General features: G+C 46.1%; 1 protein-coding gene and 1 long non-coding RNA gene across 8 annotated transcripts in view; one reads left to right on the top strand and one right to left on the bottom strand.

Moving 5' to 3' along the window:
- The window catches only part of LOC130285148 (uncharacterized), a 38,878-nt gene extending 35,540 nt beyond the window's left edge, over positions 1-3,338 (bottom strand). Inside the window, exon 1 of the long non-coding RNA XR_008847269.1 lies at positions 3,171-3,338. This is a non-coding gene — a long non-coding RNA (uncharacterized LOC130285148). The remainder of the gene's footprint in view (positions 1-3,170) is intronic.
- The window catches only part of TRAF3IP1 (TRAF3 interacting protein 1), a 76,500-nt gene that overhangs the window by 54,317 nt on the left and 635 nt on the right, over positions 1-21,548 (top strand). For 4 of the 7 annotated variants that reach the window (XM_056536408.1, XM_056536410.1, XM_056536412.1 and 1 more), the window contains 3 exons: positions 774-841; positions 12,433-12,656; positions 17,493-20,453. In XM_056536408.1, the coding sequence (XP_056392383.1) occupies positions 774-841; positions 12,433-12,656; positions 17,493-17,658 (458 nt within the window). In that variant the 3' untranslated portion in view covers positions 17,659-20,453. Of the gene's footprint in view, positions 1-773; positions 842-12,432; positions 12,657-17,492; positions 20,455-21,548 lie in introns of those variants that run through there. The other 3 variants (XM_056536411.1, XM_056536413.1, XR_008847267.1) reach the window with 2 other exon arrangements.

Below are 21,548 nucleotides of genomic sequence, written 5' to 3' on the forward strand. Positions count from 1 at the left end.
TCACCGTTGGGGGACCCCAGATGCGGATCTGTTCGCATCGTGCTGGAACAGGAAAGTCCCTCGCTTCGTGTCCAGGTCTCGGTATCCCCTGTCTCTCGCGGTTGACGCTCTTATGGTCCCTTGGACCCCCTTCTTTCTCCCCTACCTCTTCCCGCCACTTCCGCTCCTTCCCAGGGTTGTCCAGAAGCTCAAGGCGTCTTGGCGATTCTGGTGGCTCCCGACTGGCCTCGTTGCATGTGGTACGCGGACGTAGTCAGTCTTGTGGCAGATGTTTCCTTCTGGATCGTCCCAACCTTCTCTCCCAAGTGGCCCTTGGCGTGGCGGTTGAAACCGCGGTTTTGAGGGCCCGGGGTCTCACTTCCTGGGTGGTCCGGACTATTCTCCATGCCCGGAAACCCTCGTCCACCAGGATTTACCACCGTCAGTGTTAAGCGGCGGGTATATCCTGCCGGGAGGAGCCGACTTCTTTTGTATTGTTTTTTGCCTAGTGTCAGCTTCCTAGCGGCCACAGCATATACCCATGGTCCTGTGTCCCCCAATAGAAGCTCCGAGAAAGAGATTTTACGGTAAGTCCAAAAATCTACTTTTTATGGCACCAGTTGATTTGAAAACTTTTTTTTCCCTTCAGAGTATCCCTTTAATTACTATATATTGAGGATTACTGTATATTGAATGTTTTTACTCTGTATCATATTCTTTTGAACAGGATACCTCTTTAACTCTATTGGTAATTATATAAATTCTGACATTTGTACTTTGTGTTCCATTTTCAGGTAGTCTTGTCAAGAAAATCTTAGAAACCAAAAAGGACTATGAGACACAGAATGATGGAATCAGTAAGGTAGGAGCTGAAACTGAACATTTTATTCATATTAGATAACTTGCTAAATTTCTAGGATCTTTAAAGGGGTACTCCGCCCCTAGACATCTTATCCCCTATCCAAAGGATAGGGGATAAGATGTCAGATCGCCGGGGTCCTGCTGCTGGGGACCCTTGGGATCGCTGCTGCGACACCGCGCTATCATTACTGCACAGAGCGAGTTCGCTGTGTGCGTAATGACGGGCGATACAGGGGACGGAGCAGCGTGACGTCATGGCTCCGCCCCCTTGTGACATCACGGGCCGGCCCCTTAATGCAAGTCTATGGCAGGGGCCGGTCGCCACGCCCCCTCCCATAGACTTGTATTGAGGGGGGGGGGGGGGGGGTCGTGACGTCACGAGGGGCGGAGCCATGACATAACAATGCTCCAGCCCCTGTATTGCCCATCATTACGCGCAAAGCGAACTCGCTCTGTGCAGTAATGATTGCTGCAGCGGCAATCACGGGGGTCCCCAGCAGCGGGACCCCGGTGATCTGATATCTTATCCCCTATCCTTTGGATAGGGGTTAAGATGTCTAGGGGCGGAGTACCCCTTTAACAAAGACCTTTTCAAAAGTAAAAACCTGAAATCTGTTTTTATTGAGCAAAAACTGCTCAATTGCAGCAATAATTTTAATGTGTTTCTGTAATTTATGAAATAGAACTGTGTCAAAGTTTTATACTAGTGTTTTCTAAACAGTGTGTCTTCAGTTGGTGCAAAACTACAACTCTCAGCATACTGGTTGGGAAACACTGGTTTATCCCATTCCCGCCATAGGACATATGCATACCTCCTATCTTCCGACAGGTTGCCGAAAAAGGATGGATGCATACATCTATTGATCTCCTGCTCTGTAGATGCGCTGGCAGGACCGGTGGCAGGACCTGGCTGTCTATCACAGCTGGGATCCCCTGCAGCTGAGGCCAGTGATGTGAAGAAAACTGTGTCTTGCAGCTGAATGTGACCACACAGCTGGTAAAAATGCTTAGTCACCGGAGGGTTAGTGATTGGCTGAGATGCACACACCCGCCCCCCTGCTTTTGGTTGTTTCGGGGTTGGGAATGTGCATGTGTTAGCTGATCTACCACGCTGTGTTAGACACATTGGTCCCGGCAGCATTAAAGCATACCCGTCAGATCCAACAAACAAATTTTTTTTTAAATATATCACTCAGTACCTAATCCTGATCATGTACATCCAATTTGTATTGCACCTTTATTTATTTTTTACACTTTTAATTTAGCTCACTGGTCTGAATTCCTCTCAAAGGCAGGGGGCGTGGCCTCACTGTGCAGGTCTCCGCCCCCTCCCTCAGTATGCTGTCTGCTCACATCTCCCCTAGCATTAGCAAAACTACAACTCCCAGCTTGTCCTCACTGACAGTAGTGGGACACAAGCTGACAGTGCGAGGATGTTTCCTCCAGCTCTGAGCCCTGCACTCACAGCTGTCAATCAAGGAAGTGTGTCCATGACATAGGTGATGATGCATGGACACAGCAGGACTAGTATGTGTCCAAGCAGGCAGGGGGGGCTTTTTCAGTATGAAATACTGAACATTTTCTAATCGGATTTGCATGTTTTACAACATCAAAAGTTTTTAACCCCATAGATGCCATGATCAGTTCTGAGATTGACACGGGCAAAGAGCGCCCCCCGCAATGCGATTGCGGGGTCCCGATGGTTTCCATGGTAGCAGGATAGATTGCACAGGCAGTGTCCGTGTAAATAGAACTGTGTCCGTGTCAAAGTTTTAAACCAGTGTTTTCCAAACAGTGTGTCCGTTGCAAAACTACAACTCCCAGCATGTTTTTATGAGTGCAAATCTCAGGGTCTAGACCAGTGTTTCTCAGCCAGAGTGCTTCCAGCTGTTGAAAAATTACAACTCCCAGCATGGCTGTCTGGGAAACAGCTGGAGTCACATTGTTTGGAAAACACTTTTAAACCAATGAAAAACATTTTATGCAAAGAATTCTTTTAGAGAGATATATATATATCTCTAAATTATATATTTTTATTTATATTGCAGCATCTATAGCATACTGCGCCAGTAAAGAGTGTGGGGAAGATTTATCAAATTTTGTACAGGGGAACTGTGGAGCAGTTGCCCATCGCAACCAATCAGATTGTTTCATTTAAAAATGCCTCTGAAAAATAAAAGCTGCAATCTGGTTGCTATGGGCAACTGCACCGCTGTCCCTTTGCACAAGGTTTGATAAATCTGTTCCCAGTCGTACCTGATGCTATTTTTGTTGCTGGTTAATGCATTTAGCTCACTGTAGCCCAAATTCACATCTGCATTATTACTTACTAGTATTTTATGTCCATCGCATGAGTAGAAATGATATTCTCTTATTTCAGAGACAATACACCTGCGCTCGCTTTAGGGTTGGAAACCATTATCTGTAGCAATAGAAAGAGTTGTTTCCCTGGCAGCTGAGCTGATTTGACTCCATTTAGTATATTGATCCTTGGAGATCTGCCGATCTTAAGCTGTAGAACAGAAATGATAGTTTTAATAAGCTTCCAGTTAGTGGACTCCAATGACCACAATAAACCGCCGGTATAGTTTCTGCATAAACTTATTCATTTTATGTGTCTCATAAATCTTTAATAAAAGCTTTTCATGTGAAGCAGGGGGGTGGTGTTCAGTAGTGACAGGCTAATGTACAGGCAATTCAGTGCTAAACTGTGTATAATGCAAGAAAATATCTGTAAATGGCAACCACTTAGATGCCATGATCAGAAAATGGTAAATTGCACCAGTTTCTGCTTTAGGCTATGTTCACACAGCGGAATATGTGCAAAATGTCTGCTCATTCCGCAAATCCGCGTGTTCCACTGGCGCTAGGACCGCTCGGAAATGTGCAGTCTCTATAGACAACAATGCATTTCGAAGAGAAATCTGCAGAAATTGTTCAAAGTTGGGACTCCGATGTGCACATAGTGCAGTAGAATCCCATCTGCTGCACTGTGCCCACTGCAGATTTTCCGCGGCAGATGTTTCTGCCATGGAAATCCTGATTTTGGTGTCCACAGAAAGAATAGGCAAAAGGATGGGGGGAGAGTGCATAAAATGTAACTTTTATTATTAATGTACTTATTAAAAGAACCTCCAAATTGTAAAGTATATGGAGAGGCAGTCCGCTGTGGGGCTAACCTCTGATGCCACATGACAAACCTTTCACCATCTGTTAAAAGAAAGTGGGGTGAATTATCTATATATAGTATCTCAAAATCATAAAGTGCAAGTAAGTCTGTCAATTTCCCTACACATTTCAGCTCACAGATAAAGGTGGCCTCATCAGGGGCTGTCACAACACACAGACTTGGAAATACCTGTGATACAGTCAAAATAGGCAGGCAACCGAGACAAATACAGTAGTCATGCTGTCCCACAATAAACCTGTTGTAAACATACAGGAGCAATGGTCAGACAGATGTATGCCAGTTTACAAATACAGGTATAGGTGAGTATGCCATTTCCGAGTGGTCCTATCAACCACCAGGTTAATCAATTGTGCTGAATGTCCGCTTGTGTTTTCTGGGTGGACATTCCGCAAGGCTGTGTGAATATGGCCTTAGACTGACAGGGCTGGACAAAGGGGTTAGAGAGCAGGTGACTTGCACAGGTAATAGGGGTTTGAGGAGTATTATTAATTAAATAAATTAATAATTGCCTATGCAGCAGCTATGTTGCTGAGACTCATAGACTGAGGTGCATTCTGGAATTTTATTTCACACCTGTATGCCTGGGGTCTTTTATTTTCGTCTTGTGCATGTCTTTTTTGTATCTGCCCTCACTGTGCAGTACTGTTCAGTTACCCCCTAATCCAGTAATGCCATACACCACATTCAAGACAATGAAAGAACAATCTGCTGCTTAGCAGCTACCCTTCCTGCTGTATTCGTCTCTGTCTTAAAATAACAAATTAATATTTTATTAAAGAGAACCTCTCATGATCTTGTTAAATGTTATAATCCTCCCAGTTCACTGCCCCCATCATGATAAACCACTCCCTGCCTTTATTATTTTTTAGTTTTCTACCTTGATATTGCTCTCTATTTTCTGCTCAGTCTTAGTCAGACTCACAGACTGGGAAGGGGCATTGCCCAGCAGGTGTGACATCATCTGAAGCTATACAGCACTCCAGACTGCATTTCCTGATTTTGGACTTCTGCCAGGCCAGCAGGAGTCCGAAGTCTGTGCAAGAGATGGATGGGGGGGGGGGGGGTGCTCTGGACAAGTAGGGAGACACCTAGTGGCAGCTTTTTTTTAAACACAAACAAAACATTGAAAGCTTCATTAATTTTTTTTTACAAAGTACATTAGAAAGATTTTTTATTTACCATAAGGAGTGCAGTATCAAAAAATCCGTTTCTCGAGCGCTTCATTGGGGGACACAGGACCATTGGTATATGCTGCTTGCCGCTAGGATGCTGACCCTAAGCAAAAAACAAAAGAAAGTCGGCTACTCCCAGCAGGATATACCCGCCTCCTGGCTCCTGTTTGTTGCGGCCGCCGGTGCTGACACTCTATAATGTGCGGTATCCCTATGCCCGGGCTGCAGAATGTAAACAAAATAAACTTTAACGCACCTACGTCGGCCTTAAGCTGGGGATGGGAACGTCGGACAGCTGCCAGCCTATCACCAGCCGCAGCGATGTTCCGCCTCGGCCGGTGATAGGCTGAGCTAACTGTCATGTAAGAAGCCGGCTTCTTACATGACAGTGGGCTCAGCCTATCACCAGCCGATGCGGAACATCGCTGCGGCTGGTGATAGGCTGACGGCTGTCCGACGTTCCCGTCCCCAGAAAACAAGTGAGGCCGGTATCGGACCAACGGGAGGTGAGTTAAAGTTTATTTTGTTTATTTTTTGCAGCCCGGGCATAGGGATACCGCACAGTATAGAGCAGTGGTCTCCAACCTGCGGACCTCCAGATGTTGCAAAACTACAACTCCCAGCAGTTTTGCAACATCTGGAGGTTCACCATGTTGGAGACCACTGGTATAGAGTGTCAGCGCCGGCGGCCGCAACAAACAGGACGTGGCGGGCAGCGCATGTGGGTGACATGTGAGTAGTATCCTGATGGGGACAGCGCTGGGCTAATAATTAATTGGGGGGGGGCTCGCGGGTGACATGTGAGTAGTTCCCCAATGTGGGGACAGCGCAGCGCTGTGCTGATAATTCATTCCCGAGGGGGAGGAGCCAAACCGGTATTGCGGTATGGGTTAAAATTCATATTGTGCAGCACAAAAATTTTGGTATTCGGTATGAACTGGTATACCGCCCAGCACTACACAGGCTGCAGGGGTCAGTCAGCCCCTCCTTCCTGCTTCTGCACCAGCGTGGACCTTGCTGTATACGGCTCAGCTCTGCATCCCTGCGGTTCTCTCAGGCTGCTGTCTGCTCCAGCTGTTCCTGGGTGAGATAACTCCTGGTCTGGCTGGCTGACTTACTAGTGCTGCTTATCTTCGACCCTTTCGAGTGACAGCTCACTCCACCCGTGCGGTGGGGGCTTCCTGGGCGGTCAGCCACGGGGCTTTGGCTCTGCAGGTTTGCAAGGTGGCGACTTGGTCGTCTCTGCATACCTTTGCCAAGTTTTACCATGTTCACACTTTTGCGTCCTCTGATGCAGGCCTGGACTGCAGGGTCTTGCAGGCGGCAGTTCAGCCATCTGCCTGAGTTTTTTTTCTGGCTGGATTGCTGTTTTTTTTCCTCCCCTGGGACTGCTTTGGATTGTCCCGTGGTCCTGTGTCCCCCAATGAAGCGCTTGAGAAAAGTAGATTTTGGACTTACCGTAAAATCTCTTTCTCTGAGCTTCTGGGGGACACAGCAGCCGCCCATTGGTTTGTTTGTGGCCAGCCAGTTTCCGCCGCTGTGATGCGGGGGTGTTTTTTTTGTGGTCGGTTCCTTTCTTTTGTCTGTGTTTTTGTTCGGACTGTTTCTTTAGTCGGTTCTCTGAGTTGCTCAGAGCCAGGAGGCGGGTATATCCTGCTGTGAGGAGCCGACTTTCTTGTTTTTTGCCTAGTGTCAGCCTCCTAGCAGCAAGCAGCATATACCCATGGTCCTGTGTAGGGATGTCCCGATACCAATTTTTTAAGACAGAGTACGGATACTTTCATTCTAGTACTCGCCGATACAAAGTACGAATACTTTTATTTTAAAGGAAATCTGACACCAGGGTGACCCGGTCTCTAGCGCTGCTTACCGTGCTGATATGTGGGTTCCTTGTTGTGTGCAATGGAGGTGGCTGCTGTAGTATGACCCAAGATTTCTCTCTTCTCCATTGGGCCAAACAGGGAATTTGCATTGGCGGCGAGACCAATGTCTCCAGAGCGATTGCACTGATGTTCACATGGTGAGCAGCGGTAGAAACCGCGTCATCTGCACTGTCTATCTATAAATTCAAGATAGTGCAGGTGACTCTGCTGTAAGATTGCCTTAAATAGTAGGTAATACAGTGGTCCCTCAACATACGATGGTAATCCGTTCCAAATGAACCATCGTTTGTTGAAATCATCGTATGTTGAGGGATCCGTGCAATGTAAAGTATAGGCAGTTGTACTCACCTGTCCCTGGATGTCGCCCTTCACCGCTGCCGCCACGTCCCCGTGGTGTCCCCGATGCTCCAGAACGTCTCTGCAGGCCGGTAACGTCACTCTCACGTCGCCGTCACTACGCACGCCGCTCCTATTGCATTGCATCACCGGAGCACACGGGGCACCGTAAACGGCTATCCGGCGGCAGCTGAAGCAGTCAGCGCTGCCGGATAGACGTTTATGCGATGGCCCCGACATACAAAGGCATCGTATGTTGATGCTGCCTTCAACATGCGATGGCATCTGAGAGGCCATCGCATGTTGAAATTATCATATGTCGGGGCCATCGTAGGTCCAGGGGGTCACTGGTCACTGTATCCCCTTGTAGGTAGTATAGATAGTTGCAGACATTAGACAACAGGACCCCCTTGTAGCCAGCATCTCCCCCCCCCCCCCTTGTAGCCAACAGGACCCCCTTGTAGCCAACAGGACCCGCTTGTAGCCAGCAGGACCCCCACCTGTAGACCGAAGCCCCCCTTTGTAGCCAGCAGGACCCCCCCCTGTAGACAGCAGCACCCCTTTGTAGACAGCAGGACCCCCCTGTAGACAGCAGCCCCCCTTTGTAGCCAGCAGGACCCCCCTCCCCTGTAGACAGCAGCCCCCTTTGTAGTCAGCAGTCCCTCTCTGTAGATAGCAGTCCCCCTCTGTAGCCAGGACGCCCCCTGTACACCGCAGCCCCCCTTTGTAGTTGCTCACTGTCCGGTGTCACCGCTCCGCAGCCTCCTTCTCATCACTGACGCTGCCCCATTCTGCCGTCCACATTATAGCATCTTAAGGAGGAGCATGTGACATACACGTCACTCTGCTTCCTCCGTAGCATTACGCTGGGTGCAGTGGAGTGACGTGTATGTCACAAGCTCCTCCATAAGACGCCATAATGCGGACGGCAGAACAGGGCTGCGGCAGTGATGCGAACCGGAGGACGTGGCAGTCAAGCAATACACCAGGTATCGGATTTGGTATCGGGGACATTAGATGGGTCCCCGATACCATGCAGATACCTGGTATCTGCCCCGATACTAGTATCGGTATTGGGACATCCCTAGTCCTGTGTCCCCTGTTAAAAGCTCAGAGAAAGAGTAAGTAAGAAAGGTAAGTCTGAAATGTACCTTTTAATCAGAGTGCCCATCAACTGGCTCCGGAAAGTTAAACAGATTTGTAAAAAATCTTAATCCTTGCAATAGTTATTAACTTCTGAAGTTGAGTTGTTTGTTTTCTGTCTAATTGCTTTCTGATGACTCGCGTCCCTGGAGCTGTGCAGTTCCTATGGGGATATTTTCCCATCATGCACAGCTCCCGGGACGTGACCTCATCATTGAGCAGTTAGACAGAAAACTTCAGAAGCTAATAACTATTGGAAGGATTAAGATTTTTTAATAGAAGTAATTTACAAATCTGTTTAACTTTCCGGAGCCAGTTGATATATAAAAAAAAGTTTTTGCCTGGAATACCCCTTTAAGTGATTCAGATAGACAATATAAAACCACATAAAAGAAAACACCATACAGGGAAGTGGCAGTATGGATTTGTGCAAAGTAACACTCTTTTTCACTTTACTGTTTGTGTTTGTGCACATCATGGCAGCGGCTCCTAATATGTATAAACTGTTATGACACATTTTATGAAAAAATCTGGGTTGCTTTTCTGGTCTAAATTTGTTGCATGAATAGCTGCATGCTGGCCCTGTGCGACTTTTGATTTAGAAAGTTTAAATTTCATTACCATGAAGTGTCCTTATTTGGAGCACTTTGTGCAGTGGTTACTAATTTATCACGTTTGACTTTTTGTGAAATGTTGCAAAAATGTTGCACGGGCCAGATTTAGAAGTTATCACAGGGAAGGTCAACCCTGCCCTATAAAACTATCGAAAGGGCTCTATGCAACAATTTTATTTAGTTCCATGCGACATTTCTTACAATTTTCACACGGCCGCCACTTGTCTGCATCATTTACAGGGGTACTCTGCCCCAGGATAAGATATCTGATTGCGGGGGTCCCTCCGCTGGGTACCCCTGCGATCTCTCCTACAGCACCCCCGTTTCTCTGCACAGATCCCCTTCCCATAGATTTGCATTGAGGGGGCAGACGGTCATGAGGGTGTGACTTCATGAGGGGCAGAGCTGTGACATCACGATACTCTGTCCCCTGCATCACCTGTCATCAGCCACAGAGCGATCCTTGCTTAGTGCAGCTGATAAACGGGGTACTGCAGGAGAGATCGCAGGGTCCCCAGCGGCGGGACACCCGCGTTCATACATTTTATCCCCAACCCTTTGGATAGGGGATAAGATGTCTAGGGGCAGAGTACCCCTTTAACCAGACTACAGCAGAGCAGTTCTGTGCTGATTTATCATAGTCTATGCACCATTTGTTACATTTGGCGCACGTCCACCACTTTTTCTGCGACATTTGCGGACTAATAACGGCCAAACCTCACACCAAATTAAATAAATTCCCCTCTGTGAGTGTATATATTGCCTGCATTTACCAGATACTAGTACACTGCTCAAAAAAATAAAGTGAACACTAAGATAACACATCCTAGATCTGAATGAATGACTAATCGTATGAAATACTTTCGTCTTTACATAGTTGAATGTGCTGACAACAAAATCACACAAAAATGATGAATGGAAATCAAATGTATCTACCCATGGAGGTCTGGATATGGAGTCACACTCAAAATCAAAGTGGAAAACCGCACTACAGGCTGATCCAACTTTGATGTAATGTCCTTAAAACAAGTCAAAATGAGGCTCAGTAGTGTGTGTGGTCTCCACGTGCCCGTATGACCTCCTTACAATGCCTGGGTATACTCCAGAGGAGGTGGCGGATGGTCTCCTGAGGGATGTCCTCCCAGACCTGGACTAAAGCATCCGCCAACTCCTGGACAGTCTATGATGCAATGTGGCATTGGTGGATGGAGCGAGACATGATGTCCCAGATGTGCTCAATCGGATTCAGGTCTGGGGAATGGGCGGGCCAGTCCATAGCATCAATGCCTTCCTCTTGCAGGAACTGCTGACACACTCCAGCCACATGAGGTCTAGCATTGTCTTGCATTAGGAGGAACCCAGGGCCAACCACACCAGCATATGGTCTCACAAGGGGTCTGAGGCTCTCATCTCGTTAACTAATGGCAGTCTGGCTACCTCTGGCAAGCACATGGAGGGCTGTGCGCCCCCCCCTAAGAAATGCCATCCCACACCATTACTGACCCACCACCAAACCGGTCATGCTGGAGGATGTTGCAGGCAGCAGAATGTTCTCCACGGTGTCTCCAGACTGTCATGTCTGTCACATGTGCTCAGTGTGAACCTGCTTTCATCTGTGAAGAGCACAGGGCGCCAGTGGCGAATTTGCCAATCTTGATGTTCTCTGGCAAATGTCAAACGTCACACAACTCACACAACCTGTGGACGTCGGGCCCTCATACCACCCTCATGGAGTCTGTTTCTGACCATTTGAGCAGACAGATACATATTTGTGGCCTGCTGGAGGTCATTGTGCAGGGCTCTGGCAGTGCTCCTCCTGCTCCTCCTTGCACAAAGGTGGCGGTAGCGGTCCTGCTTCTGGGTTGTTGCCCTCCTATGGCCTCCTCTATGTCTCCTGATGTACTGGCCTGTCTCCTGGTAGCACCTCCATGCACTGGATACTACACTGACTGACACAGCAAACCTTCTTGCCACAGCTCGCATTGATGTGCTATCCTGGATGAGCTGCACTATCTGAGCCACTTGTGTGGGTTGTAGACTCTGTCTCATGCTACCACTAGAGTGAAAGCACCGCCAGTATTCAAAAGTGACCAAAACATCAGTCGGGAAGCAGAGGAACTGACAAGTGGTATGTGGTCACCACCTGCAGAACCACTCCTTTATTGGGGTGTCTTGCTAATTGCCTATAATTTCTACCTGTTGTCTGTTCCATTTGCACAACAGCATGTGAAATTGATTGTCCACTCAGGAAGCAACACTGATTGACAATGTGATTTCACAGAAGTGTGATTGACTTGGAGCTACATTGTGTTGTTTAAATGTTCCCTTGATTTTTTTTGAGCAGTGTACTTACCAGACTCATGGCAACCTAAGGGATTTTTCCAATAGCCGTTTTAACCCATTATCGTCCATTATTAATAACGACCGTTATTTTGTGACGGGCGATAGTAATGGGAGAAATAGTGCATGCACTATCGCCCATCACAAAATATCGGTCGTTATTAATAATGGACGATAACGGGTTAAAATGGCTATTGGAAAAATCCCATAGAATATAATGAGATTTTCTAACGGCCGCTTAACGGCCGATTTCTAGAGTTTTTATAACGGGCGTTTATAACAGAGGTATTTTTATAGTGTGAAAGCAGCCTAAGGATCAAATGCTGTCCGCGCATGCTGTGTGTTGAAGTTTTGCAACAGCTGAAGGCACACTGGTTGTGAAACACTGCTCTAGAACCTGAGATTTGCACTCATTAGACCAAATTTGTACATAATTTATATTTGAAAAATGTATAGTATTTGGTAATTTATGTAATATCCAAAGAACCCCCTTTAAATGTTAATAGTCACTTAGACATGTATTATGTCTCTTCTTGCCTTGGCTTTATAAAACTTAATAGTAAACATTTTTACAGTGTGTTCTAGCATAAAACATATTCTAATACAAAGAAATCATTGTAATTATGCTTTTATGTAATTCAATTACCCTACCCAATTTACTACATAAGATGTTGCTGCCCCCTAGGGGAAGATTTAGTAGCAACAGACTGATAATAAATCACACGTTGTGTGAAGTGCACATTTGGCATGATTCAAATGATTAACCTATAAGTATTCCTTTTGTTAGGAGATGTATCTATGATGCTCTAAGAGGTTCACGGGTATGCATTTTAGCAAGATATCTGTGTGTATGTTAATATAAATATATCCATACCTTGCTTATATCACCATATTTGTATTAAATCTGTTTTAAGGACAAACTACTCTTGACTGATACTGGAAGGAAAAAAGAGAAGGATCTGGTGACAAAAGAGATAGAGAAACTGAGGGGCTCCATCCAGATCTTGTGTCGCAGTGCTTTACCACTGGGTAAAATGATGGATTACATCCAAGAGGACATGGACACAATGAAAAATGAATTGCAGATATGGAGGACAGAAAACAGACAGCATGCAGAGGTTCTTCTGCGGGAGCAAAGGTACCTATACAGTTTTTGTGTTTGGGTGCAATGTAGGGGTAAATGCACACTAGACTGATGTGCTGTGTTTTACAGTACCAGTACAGTAAATGTGATTTCTCGGTCGCTCTTCATTAGGGGACACTTATACTGATGGGTATATGCTCTTGCCACTAGGAGGCGCTGACACTAGGAAAAAAAGTCAGCTCCTCCCTGGCAGGATATACACGCCCACTGGAAGTGAAGTAATCAGTTTTAGCTAGTGTCAGTAAGAGGCAAGACACAGGTATGGGAGCTCCCCAGACCTGGTCTTTTTTATCATTTTCTAGTAAGGGATGTTTAGATTTTTTTTCTACTTTTTGTTTCCCTTTTTCAGGTGGGGGTTCAGGAGCATGGCGCTACCTGTTCCCCCATATGTGACAAAGGGGCACGGAACATAATGTATGGGCCGTCAACCCCTTATCACCAACGGCCAGCACCTGGAGGTTGTACCCTGGGTCTGGGTCTCCCACGTGCCCTTGCTCGCCCCACTATCTTAGCCTGATATGATGCAGCGTGGCCATAAGCTGGTTGAAGACTTCAGGGTGAGTATAAGAAGATGGAGCCGTGGGTGAGTATGTACTAAAACCCCCCTTCCCCCTCTCCCTCCCTCTTGCTCATCCAGGGGTCCCCTTCCTCTCATGTGCCCAGCTCCTCAGCCGCCATTATATGTGGCTGTGCTGGGCGGGACCCCTCATGGCCTCTGGCGCCCCTATGTCCCAAGGTGGCAGGGATACTATCTATGGCTCCTAGGCCTTCCCTCCCTCCCACATGTGGCAGTGGGGCACAGTGATTGTCTATCTGGTTGTCCCCTTTTATCCAGCGACTGGAAGTGTACTTATTCAGCCAGACTGTTGTCTACTTGGTCTCCATCGCTGTCGGTCTCCCATCTCTGGGCTGCTGCGGGCTTGGTCAGGTCTCCCGTACCTCTCTGCTGGTATAATGACTCTGGATGAGGGTGCCTGCAGGTACTCGGGACTGATGACAGTCAACCAGACTTTCGTCTGCTGGGTCTCTTACACCGCCAGGTCGCTTGTTAGTTCAGTCGTACTCCAATACCCCACTTTCTGTAGGGGGGGGGGGGTTCAATTGAGTATCCCTGAGCATTCAGAAATCCTATACCAGTTAGACCGAGGGTTGTCTGCATGGTCTACTACTACTATGTCGAGTTCACTACCATACACTTCCCATACCGTGGACGGTAGTTCAGGTTATCCAAGGGTGTAGTTATGAGTGAGTCCATGGGCCCTATACAATACACCACATACTGGTTCGCAGGGTTCCTTCCTTTACCAGGTTCCTCCCTACATGCCTGCCGCTCTCTAGGCTGAAGGCTGGTAACCCACTTTCTGTGTGTGATTCTGTCTACAGCACCCGGTGTGGCCATGGTCCCTATGCCAGATAGCCAGACTGTGTCTGCATGGTGTTCTACTCCACCAGGTCACCTTCTCCATTCTTGCCGCTCCCTCGGTTACAGTCCAGTGACTCATTTTCCTGGTGAAGTTCCAAAGAGAGTCTCAGTGGTTTCATTGGATCTTTTATACTTGCCGGTAAGACTGTCTGAATGTTTCCTGCTCCACATACATCCTTCATCCTTTGCGTCTGCGACAGCAGTCCTGGTGTGTGGCACCATTTGGAGCTGGGATGTGGGCATTTCCTGCAGGTTCCATGGGCTTTCACAGAAAGAGCAGCATTCTGTTCCCCTTTCTAAGCGTGCATGGTTGTGACATCATGCTGCCGGGCTTTTGAATGTCTGCAGTTTCTTTTGCGTCTGCAGTCTTGGTACCCCTCTACTATCGTCTGGTAACCACGTCTGTGTCCCCCATACACTAGGCATCTCTGCACGTGTAGAGTCCACCTTCCCTTTTTTTCTGTGGGGTATGCCTCGGGCCTTCCTCAGGTTTAGGCGGTTTCCACAGGTTTAGGCGGTCAAACTCCTCTGCTCTGGCATGGAGCATGATGGGGCGACACAGTCGGTTCAGCCCCCCCCCCCCCCCCCCCCCCCATGCCTCAAGGTATCTTTCCTCGGTTCCTGTGCAGGGTGGTTCAGACGCCGACTCTGTTGCCTTAGGAAATGACCAGAGTGGCTCAGTTGACGACCTTCTGGTCCAGGGTTACACCAAGTTGAGGTGTTCCTCTCAACGCTTTGGGTGTGTGTGTGTGTGCTTCTTCCTTCCATTCGTAGTCAGGACTCAAATTGGCTCCACCCAGTCCTTTGCCTCCTTACCTTCAGGCAGCATTTCACTGCTCCTATAGTGCCTGGCGCATTTTGATCATCCCCTTTCCACAGGGGGTATGGGCATGGCCTGGACCTGTGTTTCATAGCAACCACCCCTTGTTTTCCCCTCCTATATAGGTGAGGTACCTGGCTGGGTACCGTCTGGTGTTTTTTGGTCCTGCCATTGTTCTCTTCCTCCCTCGGTGCAATCTCCCTGGAGGGGTTTGTTCCTCCTTCCTTGTTGGTTTCAGTTGTGCTACACTGACACTACAATCTTCTGGAGTAACCTTCCCTTTTGTTTCCCCCTCCGTTCCCGCCCTGACGGGATGTTGCTTCAGTCCGCTCAGACCGCTGGAGTTCATGTCTGGCTAGTCTCTGTGTCTTGGACACTATCCTAGTATGTTGTGGCGTGTCTTCTTTTCTAGGTCGGCCCTTCTGGTTCTTTGGGCCTTAGTGATGGTTGTGGTCTCGGGCAGGTTATCTCTCCTGCCCTGACTTCTCCACTGTCCCATTTGTGGGGCGGTCTTCCTGTACCGCACTTCTTCTTTACTAGACGTAGAAGTTTGTCACCCAGGGCGTTTCGCGGACGTTGGGTTTACTTACTCTATAGGTGTCCATTTTCCAGGGGATCCGGGTACCTCCAGTTCCCATGTGGGACGCTCCGGTGTTCCAGGATGCCCCTTTTCAGGGCATTTTGCTCCCTTTTTGGCCTTATTCCTTCTGTCTCCTCCTTCGTGGGTCAATGTACTCCCGGGGCGGTGTGCATTTTGGTCATCCAGATTACTCTACTCGAGCTTATTCGCCTCCTAGGTGCTCGTGGCAGGCCCCTGAGATGGAGGTTTTTGGTCTTCAGCTGTTCTGGTCATCGATTTTCTGCACCAGGCCTCTCCACAACCAGTCTCCATCCTTCTTTCTTTTTTTCAGTGTTTTTCTGGTCTCCACCTTCCGTACTCGCCTTCTGCTCGGGCGTATGTTGCTCTCCCTGGGGTTTTTTACGCCAGGGGTTCTCTTGTTTGTGCCCTTTTCCGTTTTTGTTTCCAGCCAGGCTAGCCCTCTCTCTGTTTCTGTGCTCCTTGAAGTTGTTAAATACCTCCTCCTGGGATGGTTTCGGCCCATGTGGCTTCCTAGTCGACCTTTTCTTGTCTCTCTTCTGGGCTGTAGCTTTGGAGTCTCTACATAGGACGGTCTCTTCCTTGGCGTCCTAGTCCTTCTCCATGGACAGGGATTTTCCCGGGAGCTCAGTTTGTGGGACTCGGTTGTCTCTGCCCGGGATCTCATCCGCAGGCCTTACAGTTGAGTGGGTTCGGTCTCTGGACTTATTCCCCTTTTGCTGTTGGTTCCCACCCCCACCCCAAGGGAACTGCTTTGGTACTTCCCATCGGTATAGGTGTCCCCCAATGAAGAGCGGCCGAGAAAAGGAGACTTTTTTTTGTACTCACCATGAAGTCTTTCTCGTAGCCTTCATTGGGGGACACCGCTCCCACCCATTTCTTAATTTTTGTCCGGATAATCATTTCCGGTTATTGGGATTTTTATCTGGGATTCTTTTCTAGGGACCTTCGGACATATTTCTTTGTTGGCTTCTCCTACTGCTTTGTAACAAAACTTATTACCTCACTTCCAGTGGGCGGGTATATATCCTGCCAGGGAGGAGCTTCCTTTTTGTTCCCTAGTGTCAGCAACTCCTGGTGCCAAGAGCATATACCCATCAGTATAGGTGTCCCCTAATGAAGGCTACGAGAAAGAGATTTTACGGTGAGTACAAAAAAAATCTCCTTTTTCAGATCTCCTCTACAGACAGCAGAAATTTGACTGATTATTGACCTGCAGTGCTGATTTAAAATATTTGCAGCATAGGAGTTCATTTTGGAAGATTTTCCCCATTGAAATAAGTGCGAAATATAAAATCCACAGCAAATCTGCACAATTTCATGCAGATTTATCTAACGATTGATCATTAAATTCATGGGAAACTATGTATAAATGTGGCTAGGGGTGAATCTAGCCTCTCTGCCGCCGAGGCGAACTGTAGAAAGGCACCCCTATAGATATGGCTGCCCCATAGACTTATAATGGAGCAGTGAGCCCAAGATTGCTCTGAGCCACAGAGTGAACAGCAATGCCACGCACCTCTGTTCCGACCAACTTTTGACATGTCCCTGTGAAGTGTCAGAATATTAGCAATTTTCATACTCCGTAGTTTCCTCGCTAACATTTCTGATGTGGTTTATGAATTCTAGCGGAAGAATGAATATGAATACTTTTGCCAGAATCCAGTAGTTAAAGCCTGTAAGGCAATGAGATTTTCAATTCTTATTTCTTTGGTAAATTTCTTGCAAAATCAGTGCCAATTCCTCATAGTCCATAGCCTATACACAGAAAAATCCATATGTCACTTACTCGGATTTGCCGTGATTTTGCATTAATATCCTTGTTGTTAAACTTTCACCATGTGTGAACCTAATTTATACTGAAGGTCTTTCCATAACTATTTGCTGTATGTTTTATGCTTTCCATTTCTGGACTTTTCTCATTTGCTGAAAGCGTCATTGTAGTAGTAATACACATTATGTGTGATGATGTCTCTTCTGTGTTCTCAGCGTCACTGACACAGCTGTGGATCCTCTTAAAGCTGAACTTGCTGAACTTGAACAATTGATCAAAGAACAGCGAGATAAAATATGCACGGTCAAAGGGAACATAATGCGGAATGAAGAGAAAATCCAGAAGATGGTTCAGAGCATTGTAACATCTGGCAGAGACTGAATTATGCACTGACACACTCATCTCGCCATTCACCTACATACTTTATATGTTTTCACACATCCAGTCATAAAAATCTATTTATTTGCATTTTCTTCAGGGTGAGTGTTTATATTCTATGCATTGTTTGGGAGGTTATTGACCAATGTTGTTTTATTTTACTTAATTTTTTATTTATTTAATTTTTTTTACAAATGGCGGCCTCCATTCTAAAGGACTCTGCTGTTTAGTATTGGGATATAATTCTCCTCCTGACTAGACATAAATTAGCTTCTCTTGCAATTCACTAATCTAAGAATCCTAAGGAAATGTCTAATTTTTAAGTCCTCATCCGTATTTGTTTTTAGACCTAACTATATTGGTGATATTAACTGATAATTTAATAAGACATCAGATGTCAGCAAAACTCTCCAAAACTGACTGACTACAGCTATTTAAAGGGGTATTCCAGAGTTTAGGTGAAAAAAACTTCAAAAAAAGTCTGCAGAGACTCCACAAACAACAGTGTAACACTAATCATATGTCCTAAACATTTGCAATTACCTATTTTTCCATACCGTTACTCCCTATGTGCACCTTCTTAGGGCGGCAAGAGAGAGCGTTGCCTCAGCAGCAGCCCATGTGAGCTGCAGACTACAGATCCAGTCATACATGGCTGACATCTACTCAAGAATGTTGTCCTTCTGGCTGTTGAAGAGTCTCAAACCTCTTGTGCACTTTATATTTTGCTCCATCACTGCTGAGCACCTCTCCATAGTTCCTAGTTCCCATCCTTTCCTGTTTCATAGACAAGTAGCTCATCCTCCTATAAATCATAGTGCCGTTACTGAGCATGTTCGAGTAGCAAGCTAAGTATAAAGCATAGGTTGTAACCCTAAACAACTAGCTCTTAAAGAGTACCTGTCACCAAACTAAACTTTTAATATATTGTTCCTTATGTAAATCTAAGACACTTTGCAATTTACTTGCTGTTAAAATTCTCAACCTTTATATGTTTTTAATGTGATTGAAAAAACGGCCACTAGGTGGCTCTGTTCTATTCCCTGACGCAAGTCAAACAGTTAATTTGGTCTCCTCCCGGCCTGGCAGGAGACCAAACTCAGGAAGTGCGTGCGGGGCATGGCAAAGCACAGCTCTCACAGGCTTCAGTAATGTCACGCCTGCTGGGAAACGCCCACTTTCTCCTGCAGGGAGCTCACACAATGTGAGCAAGGGAAATGTGAGCAAGGGAAAATACACAGCTTTTTAAATCTCAGAAAAAAAATTTAAGGGCTGGAGGGGTGTTAGGAGTAGTTAGGGAATATAATCTGAGTTAGTTTAGAAAATATGATTTGATGACAGGTGATTTTTAATGTCAAATTAAGGGCCAGGAAGTGATGGGTGATTATGTGGGAAACCACCAGAAAATTAAATTACTGTATTTTGATGACTTTTACTTTGTACTGTATACTTTCAAATGAAGTCAAGTTTGAGATACTGGGGTATCCCTTTAATGTCAATGGCACCTTCAAGCGCAACTGTCACGAATTTGTACCCCCATAAACTAATCTCAGGGTATCAAAGTTCTTTTGAATTACTCTCCAGGTATACTTTTTACTGCTTTCTAGCAGCTTTTATCAGGTTAAAAAATGCTTTATAAGACAGCCAGCAACAGTCGGATAGGCGTGGCTATGGCCCGCAGCCGCCACGCCTATCTCCTGTATGTCATCACTAGGACCGCTGTGTGATTGGTCCCAGCACATAGGCCCCTTTATTATCCTTATCCTTCAATGTATTAGTAAAACAAGTGCCCATTCTCCTATTAGGTTACAGTGCCGTCACAGCGGGTTAGTTTGCTATGAAAACTGGCCGCCCATAGCGCTGGTGATGTGACGAAAACTGTCTCCTGGCGATGTGGGCCGTCTCCTGATGGCCCATGTTACCCTGTGATCAGTTTATGGGGGTACAAATTCGTGACAGTTGCACTTTAATGTGAATGTCCACCATAGGTGCAGTTTTTTTTTCTCTCTGCCAGAACAATTTTCCCACTTTTGACAAATACATCTAAAACTTGAATTATAACACCCATATATTACCTAAAAGCAGGCACCCATTACATCAGTAATATAATGCAATTTTGCATGAAAACAAACTTTTCTTTAAAAATTAAAATCATGTTCGCTTCAGCCCCAAGCAGAGCTTAAAAAACAACCCCTCTTAAAGATAAAAGTACTAGTTGTGCAGGGATCACTCGTGCCACTTATGTCTACATACACATCATATATTCACTAGAAATAAAGAGACCAAAAATCTTCACAATCCTTATGCTAGTTGGGTCATCACAGATAACAGATGTCCTTATTAAGTACAGGATGAAATAACTTGCAACCGCGCATGTTCTCAATCTTACTCACTGGTAACATGGGTTGATGACATGGAGAAGCGCTTTTGGGGCCACTGGAGGCAGTAAAACGGGAAGAGATGACAGAAGCAGGCTGCAAAGTTTCTGCCTGATGTCCCTTGAACCTTACACAGAACCGGAATGTTTAACATTTCATGCTGCTTCTGAAATATAGGACCTCCTATCATTTCAAAGCTAAGATTCTGGGCTTTAATATGATGCCAAGGTCTAAGCTCTAAATTTTTTTTTTTTTCCATTCTAGCCAAGTCCAAAATTATTACATTTGTCCTTAGTAGTAAAACCGTTAAAGGGGTACTCCACTGGAACAATTTCTTTTTTTTAAATCAACTGGTACCAGTAAGTTAAACAGATTTGTAAATTACTTCAATTTAAAAAAATTACTTCAATTTAAAAATCTTAACCCTTCCAGTACTTATCAGCTGCTGCATGCTGCACAGGGAGTTCTTTTCTTTCAGAATTTCCTTTCTGTCTGACCACAGTGCTCTCTGCTGACACCTCTGTCCATTTTAAGAACTGTCCAGAGTAGGAGCAAATCCCCATAGCAAACCTATCTTGCTCTGGACAATTCCTGACATGGACAGAGGTGTCGGCAGAGAGCACTGTGGTCAGACAGAAAGGAAATTCAAAAAGAAAAGAACTTCCTATGGAGCATATAGCTGCTGATAAGTACTGGAAGGGTTAAGATTTTTAAATAGAATTAATGTATAAATCTGCATAACTTTCTGGCACCAGTTGATTTAAAAAAATTTAAAAAAAGTTTTCCATTGGAGTACACCTTTAATATAAATCAGTGTTTCCCAACCAGGATGCCTCCAGCTGTTGCAAAACTACAACTCTCAACATGTCAAAGGCTGTCCGGGCATACTGGGAGTTGTAGTTTTGCAACAGCTGGAGGCACCCTGGTTGGGAAAACACTGATTTAAATAGTCAAAATATTAAAAAAGATAACGTATAGTCACCACTAGAGAAGGCTAAAGAGCTTACTGCATACTGTCATACATTCGACTCAGTAATAACATAGTGTACGGGAAGCACTGTGCCGGCCAGGAAAGCTCTGTAGGTGAACTTCAAACCTAAAATGACAGAGATTCACTTCTAACTCTTTCTGCAAGGATATTGTTTGGTTGAGATGTAAAAATATACATTGGATTATAAGTTTTTAGCATCTATGTTGTCCATTACCAACTATCCTTTTGTTTCCTGTGCAAGATCAGTGACTGCTGGTTGGCCTTTAAAGGGGTACTCCACTGCCCCAGCACCGGAACGTTTAGTTCAGAACGCTGGGTTCGAGGGTCATGATGTCACAGCCATGCCCCTCGTGACGTCACGCCCCCTCAATGCAAGTCTATGGGAGGGGGCGTGACGTACGTCACGCCCCCTCCCATAGACTTGCATTGAGGGGGCGTGGTGTGACGTCACGACCCCCGCAGCCCGTACCCAGCATTCCGAACTAAATGTTCCGGACACTGGGGCAGTGGAGTACCCCTTTAAT

This window comes from Hyla sarda, chromosome 8 (genome assembly GCF_029499605.1).
Source record: "Hyla sarda isolate aHylSar1 chromosome 8, aHylSar1.hap1, whole genome shotgun sequence".
Taxonomy (NCBI): domain Eukaryota; kingdom Metazoa; phylum Chordata; class Amphibia; order Anura; family Hylidae; genus Hyla; species Hyla sarda.